At 39.0% G+C, this 22,711-nt stretch overlaps 1 protein-coding gene across 7 annotated transcripts in view; it reads right to left on the bottom strand.

Moving 5' to 3' along the window:
• The window catches only part of LNPEP (leucyl and cystinyl aminopeptidase), a 76,745-nt gene that overhangs the window by 15,446 nt on the left and 38,588 nt on the right, over positions 1 to 22,711 (bottom strand). For all 7 annotated transcript variants that reach the window (XM_052775913.1, XM_052775912.1, XM_052775908.1 and 4 more), the window contains 7 exons: positions 19,917 to 20,055; positions 14,927 to 15,058; positions 11,278 to 11,398; positions 10,448 to 10,602; positions 10,013 to 10,126; positions 7,192 to 7,323; positions 4,300 to 4,431 (listed from right to left, as the gene is read on the bottom strand). In XM_052775913.1, the coding sequence (XP_052631873.1) occupies positions 4,300 to 4,431; positions 7,192 to 7,323; positions 10,013 to 10,126; positions 10,448 to 10,602; positions 11,278 to 11,398; positions 14,927 to 15,058; positions 19,917 to 20,055 (925 nt within the window). The remainder of the gene's footprint in view (positions 1 to 4,299; positions 4,432 to 7,191; positions 7,324 to 10,012; positions 10,127 to 10,447; positions 10,603 to 11,277; positions 11,399 to 14,926; positions 15,059 to 19,916; positions 20,056 to 22,711) is intronic.

The following is a 22,711-nucleotide window of genomic DNA, read 5'->3' on the forward strand; positions in this document are numbered from 1 at the left end:
AATAATTCTATTCCAAAATAGAACCCTCCCCAATCACCTGAAATTAAACCAATTTATTAGAAATTATAGGTTCATAGTTTCATCTTAGGAAAATTTTATTGACATTAATTGATTTTATTGACATATCTTCTTTGAACAGCACCTCCTAAATCCAATGAAAGCAGTGTATGAAAATGACTTCACCCTTCTTCCTTCTAGGCAAGGTATACAAAAAGTTTGCTTGCTGTGTTACAGATTTTTCTTTCAAATTTCTTTTAATTCACATGCAGTTTTCTCATCTTCACTGCAACTATGATTGTTGCATTCCTCAGAGAAGGACTTAAGAAATGATTATGCATTTTGCTGTGTGGACAGCAAAAATTTATGAGCAAAGAAAAGGCCGCTTTTACAGTTGGAATTTTCAAACACATCCAGCCTAGGCATAATTCATGGGAACAAAAGGAAAAAAAGCCAGTCAATTTGCTCAATATGATACATTTGTTTTTACTATTACCATAAATATGGGAAACATCTGAAAAGCATACCAAAGTTCTCAATACCTGGTAATACTACTGGTTTAATTGTCATAAGGGAGACTCAGTGAAATAGTTCACATCTAAAACAGAGACAAATCAACAAGTCCAGACAGACATATGGCCTCTTGTATTACAAAGATAAAACTTTGAAAGAAACTTTTAGCAGGTCTGGGCACTGGCGGAGTCCAAGGGCACTAATAATGGTATCAGTCAACTCAAAGTTCAGATAGGTACACCCTTATTTTGTGTGAACTACTCAGATTCACCTAGCTCATATAGTTTTAATTACTCAGACATCTACTGGTGGAAAATATTATTGAGCAAAGATTTTCCATCAAGTTCCTAGAATGGATGAACTTTTGACACCAAGGGCAGAGAAAGTAATCAGAGGTGCAGCCTGTCTAGATTTGACTGTTAACCAACAAAGTCTGGCTGAGAATCTGAAGGTGAAGGATGATCAGAAAGCAAAAGAAACTAAGAATCTGAGATACAAAAAGAAAAATATTAAAACAGAAAGAATACAAAACCAAAGGAAAATAGACGAAGGGAAAGTACATTTCAGTAAATTCAGAGGCAATAGGTGAAAATCAGTGGAAAGAAAGTAGTGCAGAAAATCTGGTACCTTCTCAGGGAAGCAAAATAATAAAAGCCCAAATGTAAACTAACTCGTTGCAATACCAGATGTTGTGGTTTAGGGCCAGCTGGCAACTAAGCACCATGTGGCCACTCACTCACTCACTCCTCCCCGCCCATGATATGGGGAGGAAAAAATATAATGAAAAGCTCATGGATTGAGACAAGGACAAGGAGGGATCACTCACCAATTATGGTCATGGGCAAAACAGACTCAACTTGGGGAAAAAAACAATTTAATTTGTTACCAATCAAATCGGAGTACAATAGTGAGAAATAAAACCAAATCTTAAAACACGCCCCCCCCCCCCCCCCCGCTCCCTCCTTCCTGGGCTCAACTTCACTCCCAATTTGCTCTACCTCCTTCCCCCCAGCAGCACAGGGAGATGGGCAGTGGGGGTTGTGGTCAGTTTGTCACACATTTTCTCTGCCGCTCCTTCCTCCTCAGGAGGAGGACTCCTCACTCTTCCCCTGCTCCAGCATGGGGTCCCTCCCACGGGAGACAGTCCTCCATGAACTTCTCCAGCATGAGTCCTTCCCATGGGCTGTAGTTCTTCATGAACTTCCCTGGCACAGGTCCTTTCTGTGGGCTGATCTTCAGTCACAGACTGCTCCAGCAGCGGCTTTCCCATGGAGTCATGGCCATCTTCAGGGGCATCCACCTGCTCTGGCATGGGGTTCTCCATGGGCTGCGGGTGGGCAGCTGCTCCACTGTAACCTTCATGGGCTGCAGGGGGACAGCCTACCATCTCACCACAGGCTACAGGGTAATCTCTGCTCCAGTGCACCTCCTCCCCCTCCTTCTTCACTGACCTTAGGGTCTGCATAGGTGTTTCTCTCACCTACAGGTTTTCCAGCAGGTTTGTGGGTTTTTTTTCTTTTCCCCTCGTAAATATGTTATCCCAGAGGCACTACCACCATCGCTGATGGGCTCAGCCTTGACCACAGGCAGGTCCAACTTGGAGCTGGGGAAGCTTCTAGCAACTTCTCAGAGGATCCACCCCTGTAACCCCTCCCCCACTACCAAAACCCCACCACACAAACCCAATACAGCAGACTAGTCCAACTAAACTATAAATCTTTGGAAAAGGGGAATGTGAAAGTGTACAAAAGTGGAGGCTATGTGAAAACACAAAATTAACAACAGCATTAACACTTACATGCAAAAAAACCCACAAAACAAACCAAAGTCTCAGGCATGAAATGAGATGCAGTCAGGAATGGACACAGAGGAAAAGGCAAACATTGTAATCAGTATCAGAAAACATCTAAAGAACCAGTTGGTGGGCTCCTCCACACAGAAGGGCAACTTCTGGCAGATAATGCTGTTAAATACCTGGTCTTAGCAGGAATTTGGTAACTATTAAACTAGCACCAAATACGAAGGGTTGTTTCTCATTAAAATAGGAAATACACACTGAGTTCTGACATTAGATGTTACAAAGTTGGCTGGATGTGCTTCACTTAACAATACTAATACAGGTGGGTGAAGCAATCCTAGAGTTGACTCTTAAAAGATGATGACTAAGGTTCCAAAAGACTGGAGAAGGAGGCCTGCTGAGTTTGCAGAAAAGCTGAACTTGCCCCATGAACAAACAGTAGGTTTATAATAATAATAAAAAAAAATTCTTTTCTGAGCCAGGGAGACGGACTAAGCAAGTAATCTGAAGTTTTGAGAACAAGTCTTTTCCCATGCTCTAGTAACAGTTAAACCCTGCATCTAGTAACAGTTAAGCCCTCACGTTAATTAAATGTGAGGCATCTGTGTGGTGTCTCTAGCCACTCTATGTGGATACTACCACCTCCCTGCGGTACGTTCTCAACGTGTGCATGACTGAAGATGGTTGGTCAGGAGGCTCCATTTTGCAGAGGTTCAGGAGAGGAAAGTCTATTTTGCACTATAAAAATTGCTGTACAAACCACAATAGTTCTCTGTCATAACAGCATCACAGTCTGATATCAATAATAATCCATCACTAGCTGGCAAACTAGTGACTGTGTAGGACTAAATACACAAATTTACAGCCACCTGTGAAAGCTGACAACAACTAACAGAGGCTCCAGTTCTGCAGAAGTTCAAATATCATAAAGTAGATGCCAAGAACCAAAACTAAACATTAAGTTAGTATCCTGCCTAGCACTCAGCTTCTGTGAGGGAACCTCACATGTATTTCAGAGACTTTAATACGTACAGTACGCACACTCACAGGGAAATCTCTTCCCTTCCCTTATACAACTACTTTGACACTGCCTGGGGATACTCAGCAGCTCTTTCTTGCTGGCATCACTCTGTCTTGCACTCTCTCTCTCACTCTCGCACACACTCTCTCCCTCTCGCATGCTCCCCACCCCTTGCACTCTTCCTCCTACTCTCTCCCCTTCATGTGCTCTCTCCCTCGCACTCTTCCACCCCTAATCATTCCTTGCGCTCTCTCCTTCCTTCACCCACTTCTCCTCCCCCTCTCCCTCCTGCCATCTCTCCCCTCTCCTTCACATATGCCCTCTTGCCTGTGCCCTCCCCGGCTCCCACAGGTGTGCCGACTTTTGCCCTTGCTCTCTCCTGCCTGTGCCCTTGCTTTCTTGTGCCCTCGCTCCTTGCCCATACACCCACTTTAATCAGACACAGCCCGACGCCTGCCTTACCATTTGGAGAGCTGCTGAACGAAATTGTTCTCTACAATCTGTTTTCCTACAATTCCAACACTGTCTGTTGAAACTGAACCTATCACTGAAACAAAGTTACACAAGTAGAGAGTACCCCAAGACCTCTACAGAGAGAGGCTGGATTCAGCTATTCCTTGAAAGTAAAGTTTTGTCCTGCATTTAAGATGACTATTTTTATTCTGGTCTTAACACAATAACAATGCAACTCTAGAGAAGGTATGTACGTACTGATATGTCAACACATGTGGATACGCATGGTAGTGTGTACCCACTTCCAGCGCTTTTCTGGGATGATAATGAAGTCCTAGAAGCTACAAGAATCTCTATATCTATATGACAGAACTGTCGACTATGATGAACAAGAACTTCAGAGTATTTACCTGCAGTCTATTATCAAACACAATATCATAAACAAGGAAATAAATCAAAACTTACAACATACTTAGAGAAGTGAAGAAACAAGAATGGCATATTAAAAGATGGGTACCTCATTCATGCTGTCCCACAAGTCATCACTCTGGGCAGATCCATAGTTGTGATTATGCAAGTACACCTCAATGCCAGCTTGGAAAACATCCTTAGTGAGATAATGCTTCAGCATCAAAAGAAGTGAAGCCCCCTTTAGGGAGAAAAAAAAAGAAAAAGAATTGGTAAATTAGAGTTATAGAACTTGTTGAAGCATATGCATATTATAGCTCTTCCACAGTACAAGAATAACTCAGAAGCTGGTAGATTTTATCCCAAATGATATCATTTGAATAATTAGCTTAACACTCAGTTGCCTTGGAAAAATATTTTTTTAATATTTTATAAACTTCAAATACAGTTGCAAAACATGTTAATAGAGCTTGACCTTTTTTCCAATTAACATAATCTCAAAAATATTGCCTTCTTACTGATAAGTCTCTGCTGGCTGCTGTATTTCATTAGCAATACTCTTCTATATGGTACAGAACTGCACTTGTGAGACAGTGTTTAATGGTCATATGATTTGCAGTTATATAAAAAAACCTAAAAATACAGGAAAAAGATGAGATGCACTTAGTAGGCTGGAATTGACTGTAGAAGGACAAGTACATTTTGACAGTGTTTAAATACAGCCACATTTTATTAAAAGAAGTAGTAACTGAGTATTTCTAGTATCAAAGCGGCCACAAATGTGTAGACAGAAAGGTGTTGGGTTTTGCTTTTTTTAAACATAACTGAAAGCCATTTTCTTTCCATAGAAATGCTTCTATGTAACAGCCACTAATAAACAAACTGCCTGAGGACTTGCATACAGTACAACTGAATGAAGATGAGCAGCCATAGATCATGAAAAGTTTAAAGGTGCACTTTATATTTTTGGTACTATTTCTGAGAAAGGATCAGGAAAAAATTAAAAGGAAGATTTTAATAAGAGCATGTATGGTTCTTACACATTCCAAATTCAAGTTTTGGAATCTAAGTAACATCTTGCCTGAAACTGAAGGCTACCTGGTTAATCTAATTATTCATGAAACTGCAGGAATACCCCTTAGTACAGTTTTTAATAATATGGTCATAATTTCCTCTCTTGCATGCATCTGTACTTAAGCTATAGCTCTACTACTTTGTTTTTGTTACTGTCATATCCTCCCAAACACTCTGTTGTTGCAGGTGGATTGTTGTCCACCCTTGAGTCTTAGGTTTACTGATAGTCTGCAAAACAACTGGGCTAAAAATAATTTTGTACAATAATTCCTATTCCAGACAGTAAAATGTAAAGGCCACCTACTAATCTGCATCGGTTGGTAGTATGGTAAAACAAAGCAAGCTGTACAATTCAATAACAGACTATCCTTAGCTGATTAGGGAGCATGTTGAAAGTGTCTTCCCATTCAAATTGGCAAGAGTCTTAGCTAAGATACAGGGCCAAGAGTAGTGGAATACAAACACTGCATGCATGAATGAAAAGCTATGCAATGAAAGCCTCTGAAATATAGAAAGCAGCCATGAAAAATCTGTTTCTGACAATGCAAGGGCAAAAATTCTTTTGGTTAGCTCCTAAACTCAAATATGTAGGTTGCTACATTTCTATTCAGAAGATGCAGATACTTACCAGCAGCAATGAAGTAATAAAGGAATTCTCCAAATATAACACTTTACTAATTGACTGAAATTCCAGCCCAATCACTTATGCAAAATTTCCATGAAAATTATACAGAGGAGTTTTGATCAGGCAAAGAGTGACGGAATTGTTATCTCTGGAGTTAGTTGTCTACAGACACGATCGTGCATGAAGCATAGCTTCCAGAAGCTCACCAAAAAGGGAATTACTTGAGACAGCAACTCAGAAGCATGAAACAACAGTCATGCCTTCTGATATACCAAATCCATTTCACAACCAAAAGAAGCTGAAATCCACACATCTCTGTTCTTGTAATCCAGAAAACACAGACCAAAATAAATGGAAGCACATCACTATTGTAGGTCCATTTGGCATCTCAGACTACTCAAGGATGTCAGACAACATGGGTTGACCAGTTGAGACTTGCAAAGACAAATCAGAGGAGAAAAACCAAGACAGCTGTGGGAACTGCATTCCACTGAGCAGAGGAAGACGTAGTATTTGACAGTTTTCTAGTAAGCACTAGCTGTCCCCATGGTTTCTTATTAGATGAAAGTACAAGCATACACAGATAGTGGGCGGAGAAAATGACAGTTAATCCAAAAGTTAGAAAAGGCTTTCCTCCAATAATACCAAAATCATGGGACACAGTATCTAAAACCTGAGATAATGTGAGTAAAAATTTGGCAAATATGATATTTGCGCTCTCATGCATTTTCAATGAGGCACTGTGAAGCTTTAAAAACATAAACCTCACACGCAACCCTCACTAGACATTAGAAATAATCAAGTTGTAGACAACCAGGATATGCAGTGAAATAATTTTATATTCCAGATGCAAGCCTCCAGCTCGAGACATCTCTAAAATACTGGGTTTTAAAAGCAGAGAGAGTATAAAAAGGAGCAATTGCTTCAGTAAGTGCCTCGTTGTTACTCTTTTCCTAAGCACTTGTTACAATCTGCTTTCAGAAAAAGAACATATGTCTAATTTGATATTTTGTTTCACCTACCGGGTCCCCTCTTAGAGCTTCATGAGTATTTTACCTTGTGCTGAAGCATGCATCAAGCAGAAGGATGTTAAGTAAGGACACAAATCCACATACATAATCTTTTCCTAATTAAAAGCTATGTAGACACTCAGAAACAGTACTGAGAGATCCTGCATTGTTTGTGCTAGGTGTAAATTACCCCCAAATAATCGTCAGTACATGCCTACTTACGATTCCACATTCATATTTTCAATAGCTAATATATTACTTTCCAAATATTTCCAAATATTTTTAAAGTTACCTTGATATAAGAAAGTGCATCAAACATTTCTTCAATTTGCTCTGAAGACTGAACAGCAGAAGAGACTGGATGTGAAGAATTCAAGGAATCCTTCATCATAGCCTTGAAAATTAAATTAAGGAGATCTTCATCCTAGAAGAGAAACATTTATAAGTGTCTGAGAAGCTAGAACATACATGGTAGGCAGAACAGTAAAAGTTGTCTCTGCTTTGCTCTTCCATTGCTCTAACATGCCATTGTTCACCTTCCTGCCAATGGAACCAGCAAAAGAATTGTCAGGGTAGCATTTGTAAAATCTATTGTTTCCCTGCCACATTTTAGCAGTGGAATTAGGTTTGTGTCTTAGGTTTGTGTCATTATCTAGACCCTTAAGCTCCTGTCTCAGGTAAATGCATCATTGGCACTACAGAAAATAAATATACCTACTAAGTATGTGTTGAACTTCAGATTTGGCTCACCAATGTTTTCAGTTTATTTACAGGAAGCAGGGAATACAAAAGCATGACTTCTATAGTATGGTTTAATATTAAAGCATGAAGTCTAGGGAAATTACTCACTACAGTGTTGTTTGTGTGAATGTAAACACCACCTTATCTAGTGGTCCTAGTACCAAAGTCTCTTCCTTCTTTTCTTCTAGAATGAAGATACTTTAATTTAATACATTGTTACCCAAACAAGACAACCCGAAACACTGAAAAGAAGCTGACTATACTGACATTTGTCCATCTCATTTCATCAAGGCTTGAGCAAACAATTCTCTGAACAGTTTCCTCTATACAGTAGAGAGCTACAAAAAAAATAAAAAGGTAAGACCTGTGTATGATACAATAAAGATACCCTTTAAGGTTTAAAATTTTAAAGTTATTCTTCTTGAATGCAGAAGTTCTGAGTGACTTTTTTTTATTTACCAAAACACATTTTGGCATTACCAAGTGGTGAAACGAGATGTTGGTGAAGGCACCTTGTCAGGCACCTTTCAGAATGAAGTATACAAGTGTTAGATGTGTCCTTGTTAAAACATTAGACTAGTTTTGTGCCCTCCCCTCACCACATATGCACCCAAAAAGCAGAACAGCTATACAAACATATTTTCAATCGCAATCAAACTCAACAACCAAGCTAGGCCAAATGAAAAAAATTTTAAACACCCAGCTCCAAGAAAGAGTTCTACTGAACCAAGTTAGCAACCCAAGTTACTTAATGCAGCAACAAGGGTGAATTAAGAACTCAAAATTCACACTCTGTCAGTATGCTGAGAAGAACACAATACAGCAAGCAGGAAACAGTCAGTACATGGTCAGGTTTTTAATCCCGTGACTAATGCAAATCACAAACACTCCTGGAAGCTGGCTCCAGAGCAAGGGTATCTCCTCTCCTAGGAGATACCTTTACCCAGGATACAGAATTAGTCTCTTCACTGCCCCATCCATTTAGTTGCACTAATCTTTGTTTCTCTGCCTGCATTCAGTGACAGGGATGCTTTACAGCAGTAGCTGGTATTCCTTCCTCAGAAGGGTGTCGTGGTTTAACCCCAGCCAGCAACTAAACACCACGCAGCCGCTCACTCACTCCCCCCCACCCAGTGGGATGGGGGAGAAAATCGGGAAAAGAAGCAAAACTCGGGGGTTGAGATAAGAACGGTTTAATAGAACAGAAAAGAAGAAACTAATAATGATAATGATAACACTAATAAAATGACAACAGCAATAGAAAAAGGATTGGAATGTACAAATGATGCGCAGTGCAATTGCGCACCACCCGCCGACTGACACCCAGCCAGTCCCCCGAGCGGCGATTCCCCGCCCCCACTTCCCAGTTCCTATACTAGATGGGACGTCACATGGTATGGAATACACCGTTGGCCAGTTTGGGTCAGGTGCCCTGGCTGTGTCCTGTGCCAACTTCTTGTGCCCCTCCAGCTTTCTCGCTGGCTGGGCATGAGAAGCTGAAAAATCCTTGACATTAGTCTAAACACTACTGAGCAACAACTGAAGACATCAGTGTTATCAACATTCTTCGCATACTGAACTCAAAACATAGCACTGTACCAGCTACTAGGAAGACAGTTAACTCTATCCCAGCTGAAACCAGGACAAGTTTGAATCCTTCATGTTTTCCAGAGTCTGAAAAGGTAGGTCACTTAGTACCTGAGTGAGTTTTTAAGTGATCACTAGGTAATCATATCAAAAAGATTTTATCCTTCAGTGCATAAACAGAAGTGCCTTTGGGAGCAGTGCTTTGTACTATTAGTGTAACTCAATGTTATCAGAATCCATTGGCTGGGACCATATGATACTTTTATACCAGCTCCCTTGATTTGTGAATCCCAAACTGATTGAGACACAGGCACGTATCACAATGATGGCAAGACAGGTATATTTAGTAACCTAATGCCTGGTGCTTCCTGAGCCTACTAGGAAAAGTAGAGGCAGACAAACTTGGTCAACAACATGCCTGGACTTTCTGTATAAAGATTTTAAGTTATAATTTGATACATAGATATCTACACCTTTTAAAACCTGCTATTTTGTGTTTTGTGTAGGTTAAAGCATTCTGTGCAAAGACTGCATGTAGACTACTACCAACATAGGAAAAAAAAAAAACAAACAAAACCACGGAAGAACAATGTAACCTCCCCAAAGCTTCCCCCCAAACCACTTCCAATATAATGAAGGTGCCAAAGCAGAGGAGATATAGTATAATCTCAGTGGTGCTCAAAGTGAATTTCAATACAAGTTTGTAAGTATTAGTCCTTTACAAGCAGCATTAAAAAATAGATCCTAGCCAAGGTACAGTAAGTGTAGTTACAGAAAGTACTTACTGAATGTAATTCTGGAAAAATCTCCTCCATGGCAAAGTACTCCATGAAAGTTGCAAATCCCTCATTCAGCCAGAGGTCGTTCCACCATTCCATAGTTACTAGATTGCCAAACCACTATGAAAGACCAAAAATGTCATTCTTTTTCAGAAATAAAATCAAATGAGTACAGTAACACTCCATCCATCCTCAAAATCAAGTTCAGTCAAAATCATGGTAATGCTTTTGCATGAACAACTCCCTAAGTACATCATGACAGAGTTGCATTCTGTCTGTTGTACTGGAGAAAATATACCTGCAGTTATTCTGAACTGATACAATGCATAACCCAGTTACAGTGAGGGCAGGGGTGAATTTAAGGACAGAATTGCATATTAAAAAAAAAAAAAGAAAAAAAGAACCCACTGCATTTAAACAATGACCTCCCCAGTCTAGTACCTGATGGGCAAGCTCATGTGCTATCACTGCAGTTATTAACTTTTTATCCCTTGCTGAAGAAGTATTACTGTCAAACAAAAGTGTTGTTTCTCGGAAGGTGATCAAGCCCCAGTTTTCCATTGCACCAGACTGAAAATCAGGAATTGCTACCAGATCTGGAAAAGATTTGAAAGAAGCTTTTGAAAACTGCTAGTTAAAGCAATTCTGTATTTCAAGTCTATCTATTCTATTACCTAATCCCTAAAAACCTCATTATTTAAATCCTGTGGTGTCAACATGTGCTCATATCTCAAGCATAAAAGCCCCGTAGATTTATAGCCATGTTTCTCTAGCAGTACTCTTACACAAACAACTTAAAGCACTACACAGACACTGCCTATAGATCTTGCACACACACAAGTAATGAGGAAATGGGGCTGCCCTTACTAAAAGTAGTGACTTAGAAGACTGCATTTCATTATCTTTCCAGTCAAACTAATACATACAGAGAAGTCAGGCTGCAGATTTTGCACTGGTGAACATGGTTCACAGACAAAGACTTCTGTATCTCCATACCAAGGCACATCATGTTAAATTTACACCAAATTATAAGCAATCTGGTGTCAAAAGCTCACAAAAACTTTCCAGCTTGGGAATCACTTAATACTCATACTCAATCAAACATTTAATGAATTTTTAAAATAATTTTGAGGGAACCTTATTTCACAGATATTTTATGCTATCCTTTGGGGTTTTTTTAAGCACACCTTTTCAGAACAAAAGTTCCCCTGCATTTCTTAGAATTGATTAGGGCTGCTTCTTCTGTTTAAAAAAAGTTCAAAAGAACTTACCTAATTTTTCAAGAGGGTAGTTTATGAAAAAGTATTTTTGATAAAATTCCAGAAGTTTCACTGCTGTGTTTAGTGCATACCCAACTTGGTTTAGATGCTGTGGTATGGCATACACAGATACCTAGTCCAAACAGAGAAGAGAAAAGATTTTGAAACATGTAGCTACAAAAGCTTTGGATGTAAAACAGGAGTTGGCAGAAGATCCTGAAACAGATAGGACACAGTTTTGGGAGTACACACGTAAGTTGCAAACACTAGTTATGAAGCTGTCAATAAAGAGTTAATTTTTTTGCTAGACCTTATTCATTAGTCAAAATACAGACTATCCAATTGACCAGTGTGTATGGAAGAACAATTCAAGGCTGACACCTTTAAGAAAAGTGTTCAGGAAGTGTCTACATGAACAGAAATTGATCCATTTCCTTTTTTACTCCCTCATGAGTTAAGTGACTCTCCCTGCATACCTCAATTAATCTATAAGTTTAGGCTATCAGTATGATAACACTAGTATCATCTGCAAGAAATTCTCTCAAGAAATAATAATGGGCACAAAGTTCATCCATGCCCCTATGTAAGATAGGGCCACATTAGACATGATGTAAGAAGCATTCATAAAAATGGAGAGGTTACAGTCTCTCGCTATTCGTGTTGAAGTGGCTATATCAAGAAAATAACGTTGATTAGGTTACAGGTTGATCCAGGTTTAGGACGCCTTTCATACACGAACACAAAATATGCTGAGACTAATTCTCCTGTTCTATTAAAATAAAAAAAAGTCCCTCTTACTGTGTTATGAATCAGTAAACAAATGACATTTCAAATAGATGGATAGGGTGACCTTTTGAGTTTGAACCAAGCACATACCAGTAAGGATCTAATCTAGTGTTCCTGGAAGTAAAAAAGTATTATTGGCTGCAAATTTTAAGCTCAAAAACAAAACATAAAAGCTCCCCAGGATCTTCTGGAGTTGAGAAAAATCTCATTGCATTAATAACACAGAGCAACTTTACTTCAACTCTAAACTGTCTTGTAACATTCATGACAATAAATTTATTCTGTGTGAACTGGTTAGCTCAAATTCTTTGAATCTCCCAGCCACAAATTGCTGGAAGCATTTTGAGAACGTATTTTGAGGAAAACATCATTATATGCTTCCTTCTTACAGTCTCCCTTGGCCTACTAGACACTGTTGGCAACAGAACAACGCACTAGCTAGACTCTGGCCTTACTTGGTATGACCATGCTTATGCTTTCTCCCTTTAAGCTGGCAAGTACTCTTATACATTGCTAGATCCCTTGCGTTTGGTGCCTTCTAAAGGTCTGCTGGACTTCCCTAGCTTGGCCAAATCTTGCTTCATGGTCAGAATGAAGAGGCACAGTTAAGAACCACTTTCCTTGGTCAGAATGTATCACTTAGTCTTCTTCTCCTCTCCTACGTGCCTCTGCCATAAAATATTTCTGAATTATTGAAAATCCATGCAAGCTAGCCTCACTATTATGAACTAAGGAAAGCATACCACATAGATAGGTGTTTCAGGCTCTCTGCAAACATGAAAAATTTAGTATACTGATCAGTTTTCTGCCTGGTAAAGAACTGGCTATATGATTTTACCAGAATACAGTTCAAATACAGACCTGAATAGTAGCCACAAGGAAAAAGAATAAAAAAAAGAAAGTAGTGGTCTAACTTTTCAGGTTAGACCAAACAGTCTGTCCTATTCAGCTATAATTAGATATACTTGTCCAGGTTAGAATCAAAGCCTACTGACCAGTATCTTTACTTGTGTATATTGGATTAAAGAGAAGGCTGCTTCTCCTTCTGCAGTGCTACTAGTACTATTCCCTCTGGCTCCTTCTAGGTTAAGTACTGGCACTTCTGACATTTCACCAGAAAGGGGCAGTTCCTGCTAGAGAGTCATGAAAATCATTGCTCACATGAAACTCCTGCACCTCCTAAAATAAGGAGCATCTCCTAATATTACCATGCTTTTAATTTAGTTACTTTAATTCCACACATTGTAGGAACTGCTTAATGACCCTGCTGGCTATATCCCCGTGAAGGACAAAGATCTAACAGGACCAACTGTTTGATTTTTAGAACCTTTGGAAAAACAAAAACCCCACAATGAAATCATTGTATTCAAGTGACTAAATGCAGACTTAAAGTTAGTCTATGCAGGCCATGGGTTTTTTTAGGTAGGTTATCTTTTTTAGGTAGGTTATCTTTGCAGGAATAGAACATGAGCATTGCTTGAAGTAGTATGCAGGCTTCCCTGGGAACTGTAAGGTTACTGTACATCATCTGAACAACTCCTGGTTTGTGTGACATTACTCCCTCACAGATGAAGCATTAAAACTAAAAGTTTAAAGCTTCCACCTCTCAAAGCTCTTAGGATTGGGTCACAAGTGGTGTTCCCCAGGGCTCGGTGTTGGGCCCTGTTCTGTTTAATATCTTTATTGATCATTTGGATGAGGGGATTGAGTGCACCCTCAGCAAGTTTGCAGACGACACCAAGTTGGGAGGCAGGGTCGATCTGCTTGAGGGTAGGGAGGCTCTACAAAGAGATCTGGACAGGCTGGATCGATGGGCTGAGGCCAATCGTATGAAGTTCAACAAGGCCAAGTGCTGGGTCCTGCACTTCGGTCACGGCAACCCCATGCAGCACTACAGGCTTGGGGAAGAGTGGCTGGAAAGCTGCCCGGCAGAGAAAGACCTGGGTGTGCTAGTTGACAGCCGGCTGAATATGAGCCAGCAGTGTGCCCAGGTGGCCAAGAAGGCCAATCGCATCCTAGCCTGTATCAGAAATAGTGTGGCCAGCAGGAACAGGGAGGTGGTTGTTCCCCTGTACTCGGCACTGGTGAGGCCGCACCTCGAGTACTGTGTTCAGTTTTGGGCCCCTCACTACAAGAAAGACATAGAGCTGCTGGAGTGTGTTCAGAGAAGGGCAACAAAGTTGCTGAAGGGCCTGGAGCATAAGTCTTACACGGAGTGGCTGAGGGAACTGGGGCTGTTCAGTCTAGAAAAGAGGAGGCTGAGGGAAGATCTTATCGCTCTCTACAACTACATGAAAGGGGGTTGTAGTGAGGTGGGTGTTGGTCTCTTCTGTGAGGTGGCTGGAGATAGGACAAGAGGAAATGGCCTCAAGTTGAGGCAAGGGAGATTTAGGTTAGATATTAGGAAAAATTTTTTTACTGAGAGGGTTGTCAAACATTGGAATGGGCTGCCCAGGGAAGTGGTTGAGTCACCATCCCTGGAGGTATTCAAAAAGCGAGTGGATGGGGTACTTCAGGACATGGTTTAGTGGGCATGGTTGATGGTTGGACTCGATGATCTTGAAGGTCTTTTCCAACCGAAATGATTCTATGATTCTATGAATTTTAGATTTTGTAAACTTCCACTGTTAACAAGACCTGATGCTGAGTCTCTTGCTGTAAAAGTCTTCTCAATCTGGTATAACCTCTGAAGTCAGTCCAATCTATTACATTTGGCTTTTGTCCCCTATCTATGATGAGTATAATAAAACCAAGAAAATAAATAAATTTAAATGAGACAGAGTTTGCTTGCTGGTTTGGGGATTTTTTTGTTTTGTTTTGATTGGCTTGTTGCCTTGGGATGGGTGAGGGAGAACTTAAAGTGGAACAAACATACCAGACTCCCATTAGTTTCCCTACTGATGTTTTTCAAGTCTGCAACAACAAAGGCTACTAGATAGGTGCTCATCTTCAAACTCACAAAAAACTCATCTTGAACAATTCCATTTGTCACAGGAGTAGTGGCTTTCTGCAGATGAAAGGAAAACATTGTTATTAATGTAGACAAAAGAACAATAAGACATGCAAGGAATCAATGTTAAATCAAAGAATAATTTCACGCTAGGAACAGTTTATCAGCAAACTTGCAGAGTATCTTTGTATTTTGGTTGTGTTTCAGCAGGACAGATGATACTCACAACCTACTCATGGTGTAACAAAAACCTAAGGAGACATGGAACATTTAAGCCTATATACCCCAAAATTATTTGTCAAGCTTTTATTATGTGGTATTACCAGACAACTGCATTGCTGGAGAAACCATCAATCTAATTTAGTTCTAATTTAGTTTAATCCAAAGTAAACATAAAGATTAGCATTAATTCAAGAGAGCTTTAGGCTAGATCAGAGACACAGTTGAACATAGCCTACTAAAATACTGGTATTGCTTGAGTTAAACATTTGTCTCTTCTTAGAAGCCTCTTCAAAACTAGGTAACCATACTCACTCATTAGTTTAAAACAACAGAACAAAAAACCCCCTCACATACCCCCTTACAAATCAAAAGCGATTGCATTTTACAAAATGAAGAAAACACAAGGTTTCAGTTAATTCAAAGCAAAAACATGCCCAGCTTAAACATACACTGCCAAAAGTAACTGTCTGGTCAGTCTTCTGAAGCAAAATACCATGGTGTATCTTAAATTACTTTTAGTGCAGAAGTTTTTCTTTAATATTAGTCCTGGAAAGGCATGGTATATGCCTAAAAGTATTTTTCTGTATAGTTCTTCACAAACACAAATTACGTAAAGAATAAAGCAAAATGTTTAAAAGCACCATAGTGCAGAATAGTAAAGGTCTGGAAACAGGGATGGCAGTTCATGTGCCTTCTGAAACCTCACAAATAAGTTTGTTTCCAGAAACCACAAACATTTAAAAAACGACAATAACCTTAGTTTTAGACAAGATCTTTTCAAACCAAACAATGATTTAACATTTAACTGCCACTGAAAATTTAATTGTCAGCCTTAAAGAGGAATAGATTTTTAAGCCTGAAGATATAATCAATATAATCATTTAGTCTGACCACTGCATAAGAACAGAATGCCATCACTGAATTCCTTCAGTGAATTCATAAATTTCTGCCTTTACCACAGCTTCATCTTTATAAAGAGGTGACAACCTATTTAAGAAAAACTACTGTGACTGCACATAAACTGGTTCAAAAATCAGTTACCCTCATTTAAAAAAAAAAAAACCCAAAACAACAAACAAAACCACAAAAACCCCCACCACAAGCCCAAAACACACAGTTTATTTCTAGCCTTAATGTGTGTCAGCCACTATATATTGCCATATTAGCAACATACGTGCTAGTTGAGAAGGCCTGCTTCTGAGATGTCTTGTAGGTATTTACAGAAAATGATGAAGTTCACATTTAACCTTCCCATGGATAAACTAAAAAGTCTCTCCATTCAGCACAGCTTGCTACCAAGACCTGCAGTTACTACAGAAGAATCTGTACCTGTTTTTTTCCTAACAGGAGTTTAAGTGTTTATTTTCAGAAGCAAGCTTATCCTAGTAATGATCTTACCAACGCAATACACTTCTACATGACATGATCACCTTATTTAATTTTCACATTTCTTGTACAAGAATCAACTCACTAGCCTGTACTTACTGCATTGGGACCCTACACTACGTAACAGAATACCTAATCCAGGCTAAGTCTAAAATGTAAGAATTCAGCATGTGCTAGAGCACTTGTGAGATCAGGGACAAAACCCATTAAATAAATCATAAAAACATGCCAATTAAAAGAAGCTTTTCATATAAAAATGCATTTTTATTACAAGAGAACTCACTGATACAAGACATGCTGGTGAGGTAGCATACCATTTCACAGAAACTCTTCTAATTTCTTTATTTGTACAGTCAAAAAAATAAGGATTTTATTGTAATTCACACATGTAAGTTATCTTGACAAATTACAAAACCCAAAGGAACCACTTCTGAACCCATTAACAGACTGCATGTTTGGATCTCATACAACAACAGAGGAATTGCACAGTATCAAGTTATCAGGGCATCAAGTTGGGGGACAAAACAAAAGAAAAGAATATTGTTTGCAGTATAAGCAAGTGAGTAATTATCTTCGAGATATTGTCCATTAGCAAAACTATCAATTAACTTCCTCTGTATGTTCTTATACCTTCTTGATAAATTCTAATTAAACCTGACCTGTTCTTTTGACACAAGAACTCACATTTGATCCCCAGCACTAAACATACAACTTCATTGCTTTTAATGTCTTTTTTTTAATATTATTATTGTTCCACATCTGGAAGCTTTCTCAAATCTTTATCAATCATACAGATGATTTAACAGCCAAGTTCTAAAACAGAGATGAAAACAACACAAAAAAATGCACATGAAACTTTTAATATGGTCTTAAACATATTCTCACTGTAACAAGCTCAGTAAATGTTACACAAAGAGCAGACAAACAGGAAGTTCAGTGGAAAGAGTCTGATACCAAGAACAAATGAAGCAAGACAGAGAAGGTGGGTTAAAAAGCAGAGAACCAGATGATGAAGCCTGACAAGATGGGAAGGAAGGAGAATTCTCAGCTTGAAGGAAGCACAGGACCTTCTGCCTATGGCATTCATAGGTAGCTGAGCAAAAGGCATGTAGTATGCAATGCAGAAGAGGAAGAAGCAGATCTGAAGGTAATTCAAGTAGTATGACGAACAGTAGCAGGAATCAAAACACCAAAAAGAGATGCAAGAGAGGCATCACGTAATTTAAAAGGGAATTCATCATGCAGGAATGGCACAAGTCATTGGAAGAACAATTCTATGTAGAGAAAGATGGGTAGGAAAAAGATGTTTTTTCCATGCAGTACAGGAACAGTCAAACAGCATGTATCTAATGTGACCAATCGGAAAAATTCATAACACCAATATTTAAGATGATACAAATGTGCAATAACAACCCATTTTTCACTGCAAGTAGAATGGGTACAAGGTCACAGCTCCCAAATGTTCATTTTTCAAATGGCTTTCTATCTCCTTGAAAAATGAGTAATGCAATGAATGCTACTCTGCAGCAAGAAAGGCTAAATACTTAAATGTAAATGGGTCCGGAAGTAAGGAGGAAGAAAGAGCTGCATTAATGACCTTGCAGTAAATGTGGCTCATCAGTATGTTTTCTCTGCGTGGATGATTCCTCATCGTGCACACATGTCAAGTACACAACGTTAGCATCCACAGACAGCACCAAAAGAGCTACCGGATGCTTTGTAACAGCACTCAGAGTTGAGCAGGGGACAGATGGGATAGGGAGCAACTCCTTCCTAAGCACAGAACCCCACAGGCACATGCTTTGCAGGACTGCCAATGCAATGCAGAAGTTATGGGAGGATGCAAGACTAAGACAAGTAACAATCTGTCTTTTCCAGATTTAGTTCACATGTCCTGAGGTGTGACAGTCAGCTCTTTCCAGAGGAAGAGTCTCTGACAGCAAATAATAACTCACTAAACAAGAAATACAGAGTTGCTCTTTCAGGTATGTTGGTTGGACCAGTTAAGTCAAGATTCTTGGCCACACAGAGCTTGAGTAGCTTCTCTGCAGATTCTCTCAGGAAGACTGAAAAGCCTGCTCATATCTACTGACACTCACTGTTCACTACATCAGGTGACCCACTTGCATAGTCTACCAGAAGACGCAATCTGAAATGTTACAGTCTTCCCCAATGCCGCAAACACATGCAGCAGTTTCTCCTCCTAGCAGAGGAAAGCGAGTAAGCACCCTTTCTTGTTTACATAAAACAGGAGAGTTGTCCAGCAGAGCCTGTTTCTTCTTTCAGTGAAGAAAAGAGCAGCAAATAAAGTGCTTTTAGACCTGGACATAAACTAAGGGCTGCAAACCTGTTAAAGTAATGGTTGAGAATCACCACAAATCCAGGAACATAAACATTCATGCACTGTGAAAAAGATATTATTTCACAAGGTTGCAGTTATCTGCTTGGTTTTCAAAAACAGGGTAGCTACATTAGCACCTGAACTTATGACAACCTTCTGGAACCACCAACACCAAGGGTGTAATTTTTTTCACTGCTGCTTAGATCAATGTCAATTTTAATGAGTTTCTATTGGGTGACAAATGGTGGTAATGTTTTGATGACAGAGGACCTAGTTCAGACACAGAGCAGGTAATAAGTCAGTCTTGCTGGTCTGTCTAAATGAATTAGGCTTCTATAAATTTTTCTTCAAATCTCCAAAGGCTTAATGGCATAAAGCATCACTATAAAATTCAGATATGTTCTTACAATATTTTGCCTGAAAAGATCTAGCTGAAGGAATTTCAGATGCTCATTCATATTCTGGGGTTAACTCTGTAGTCACACCCTACTTCCCTTTGTTTAGGCTCAAAAGCACATCCTTCAAGATCAGGCATATCTTTCACAGAGACTGTTGCTAGTTACACCAACTATTGATAGAGATATTTCAGTATTCTGCATGTGTGTAGTATCAGCAAACACAGAAAACTCAAAAGCGCATCTGTTGAGACTGATGTAGCCAACAACAAAGTTCCTGCAAAATAATGATTCATTTAAATTCAACAGGAATCCCTCCCATAGCCATTCAACTGCCCCTGCAATAACATCCTACACTGTGCAGTGCATTGAACAGTTGTTTTCTCTACAAAGTTACTTAGTTCAAGTCTTCAGGGAAGAGACAGTTCTTTTATAAAAAAGTCATACAGTTTACAGCTTATCTGCTTAAGTCAATCTCCTGGATGTTAATGCAACAAAAACAAAATGCGAAGCACTTAAATAGATCACCTAGGCAGCAGGTCTACTAAAATTCCTCTACAAAAGCAGGTACCTTTGGCATATTTGACAGAGTAGAAAGTTTCTCATCTCTTTTGATCTTGATTAAAAAAGTAGCTTTAAATGCTGGTTCATCAAAGCACGGAAAAGCAGACCTTGCTGCCAGAGGTTCAAACTGAGTTGCTGCAAACCACCTAATGGGAAGAGTACAGAATAGCAAATTAAGAATTATGAAAAAGATACATGTGAGTTTAATTATGACAGAACAGTCATTTTCTCCCAAACCTTGTAACAGCTTGTTATTGGAGTAGTTTTCTGAATGGTAGAAGACAGGGTTGGTCCAGTCAGAATAAATGTTTCATTAAAAAAAATGGTTTTTTAAAACACCCAAAATTTATTTATTTGAGGACTAACGTGCTTGGCTGTTTTTCTTTTCTTAACAAAGAAGAATACACATGAAATAACACAATTACAGAACAATCACCAAAATATATGCCAGCCAGTTTCCAGTAAGAGAGCACAAAAAGGAGATTGAAAAATTAAATTAGTGAGCATGCCCACTAAATGAAAGTTTTGAAACCCCAGCAGCAGATGGGGCTACAAGGAAGCTTTTTCATCTAATTGTCATGACTCCTCCTGCAGATGCTCCCACAGTTCATCTAACTGTATGCCTGCTGCCTTTGCCAGCTAGTAGATGGATTCTGTGTAACTTTATGCACTGCCTTGTCTCTGATCCAACAGCTAGTCATGTCACAAGACAACTTCTCAGAAGTCTACGTTCCTTCTCCAGTATTTTGATGCTAACTAGCTGCAGAAATTATGTCTTTTCCTAGAGAGCATCTGTGATTCATATTCTGCTCCTGCAAGACAAACCTGGGAGCTCAGCAAGAAGTTTGTGATTTAAGTCTTGTATTTACTGGAGCTAAACAGTGGTTCACATTACTTTTTAAAAAAAAAAAAACAAAAAACTACTGCCAAGCTACCCACAAGTTTGGGGGGGGGGGGGTTCTTCTACACCATGCGTCCAACATTTTTGGACATACAACTTCTCTGAGGAGGCATACTGCTGACAATTCATAAGATTAATCTCCATGCCTGCTTTCAACTTCTTACTCTGCTCTTCTCCCTCACTGACAATCTTGGTAAGTTTCTTTTTCTTTTTTTCCTTCACCCCAAGATTTTACAGAAGAAAAACAAGCAATAAAGAACCATTCTGAATAAAAATATACATAAGGCCCAACTTCTTTTTTTTTTTTTAAATTTGCATCTGGCAACAGTAAGTTGTTTTGCCATTTGACAAATTTAATACTTTTGTGGCAACATAAAAAAAATCTTCAAAAGATAATAAAACTAAACTAGAAGAAAAGACATTTTCTTGCAAAAGCAGCTTGATAGCTTGAGTTTTATACCAAAAATGCAGTAACAACAGAGGTTGTCAAGGTAGCCTGTATTTGTAAAACCACTGACTTAAAGCATACAGAGACAAGGCCCCCAGAAATAGAAGAGGCAGGCAAGGCAATGGAAATGATATCAGCAAAGAGTTATCTGAAAAGGGTTTACTCAAAAGCATACAAGTTAAAGCATGTGCTACATCCTGTTCCTGAATAAAAGCAGGTAGCATTGGACTGAAGGGGGACAAAAACTCGGCAACTTACTGACAGATCATCTTTTTCCTCTGTGAACACTTACACATTCTCTTTCCACTACAGTAAATACAAGGAGAAAACAAAGCTTCAGCTACATCAGAACAGGAAAAAATATGGAAATTCGAAAAGAGGCTAATCATTCAAGTGATTTTTGCCTTCTACACTTACTGTATTCTTACTCTGACTTACTTCATGGTACTGCATATCTTTAGTGTTTGTGATACGCTACATAGCTCTATTTCATTTCATCTTGTGGTTATGTTCTTCTGATGCAATTTACACCCTTTGTGATTGTTTATTATCCAATGCATTCTACAACAGCGACAACTTGTGGCATTTTTGTTGTAACGATGGAACTCTGAAACCTATCAGCAGTTTCCCAAGTGGCAACAGATTCTGTCTAATGATCATGCATACACCATAACATTTTAGCATATGCTCAGGAACAGCCCTTTCATAAGAGGCTTATCAACAGCACTTTACCTGGGGGATCTGAACAGTCATCTACATTTGCATGTCATTAAACACACACACCTTCATTGGAGATGCAGGTAAACTAAAAAAGATCAGTAAGCCTTTAACCCAAATTTATTTCTTAAAAATTCTTGATCTCTTAAAGAAAGCCCCTTACACTGCCTCACATGAGGACCAACAGGAACACATCAGAGTAAAGAAGAGAGAGTTTCTGCTTTATCTCAGTTGCTGACCAACTCAAGAACCAACTTAATGTTCCACAGTTCATCTGAATGTGCCAGATTTTGCATGTATTTGAAAATAACTGTTGCAGCTAACTTATTTCCTTGCACACTATAGCACTATGTCATAGACCCACTAGGATCTAGACAAAGGGAGTTTTAAAGGCAAACTGTGAGTAAACTTTAGAAAAATAAACAACTTCGTGTTAAATGTCTGTTGTTAATGCTTAGAGACATGCTTGCTGAATCTGAAACAAAATATCCTGGGTTTTTGTTTAGAGAACAGAATAGAAATACATCTTTCTTATGTTATGCAGCTTCCTAACAGCCTATGAAATCATCTTTACACTGAGTATCTTGTTTTGTTCATTTTTTTTAAACATGAGCTGTCATTGAGGGACTTAAATAATTTAAACTTCAGCAGCATATAGTTATCATATCTCACTGCAGAGAGAAAAATTATGACCAAGTTTGGCACACTTGTTCTTAAAGGACTCTCACTGCAAAAG

Source organism: Harpia harpyja, chromosome Z (genome assembly GCF_026419915.1).
Source record: "Harpia harpyja isolate bHarHar1 chromosome Z, bHarHar1 primary haplotype, whole genome shotgun sequence".
Classification (NCBI taxonomy): domain Eukaryota; kingdom Metazoa; phylum Chordata; class Aves; order Accipitriformes; family Accipitridae; genus Harpia; species Harpia harpyja.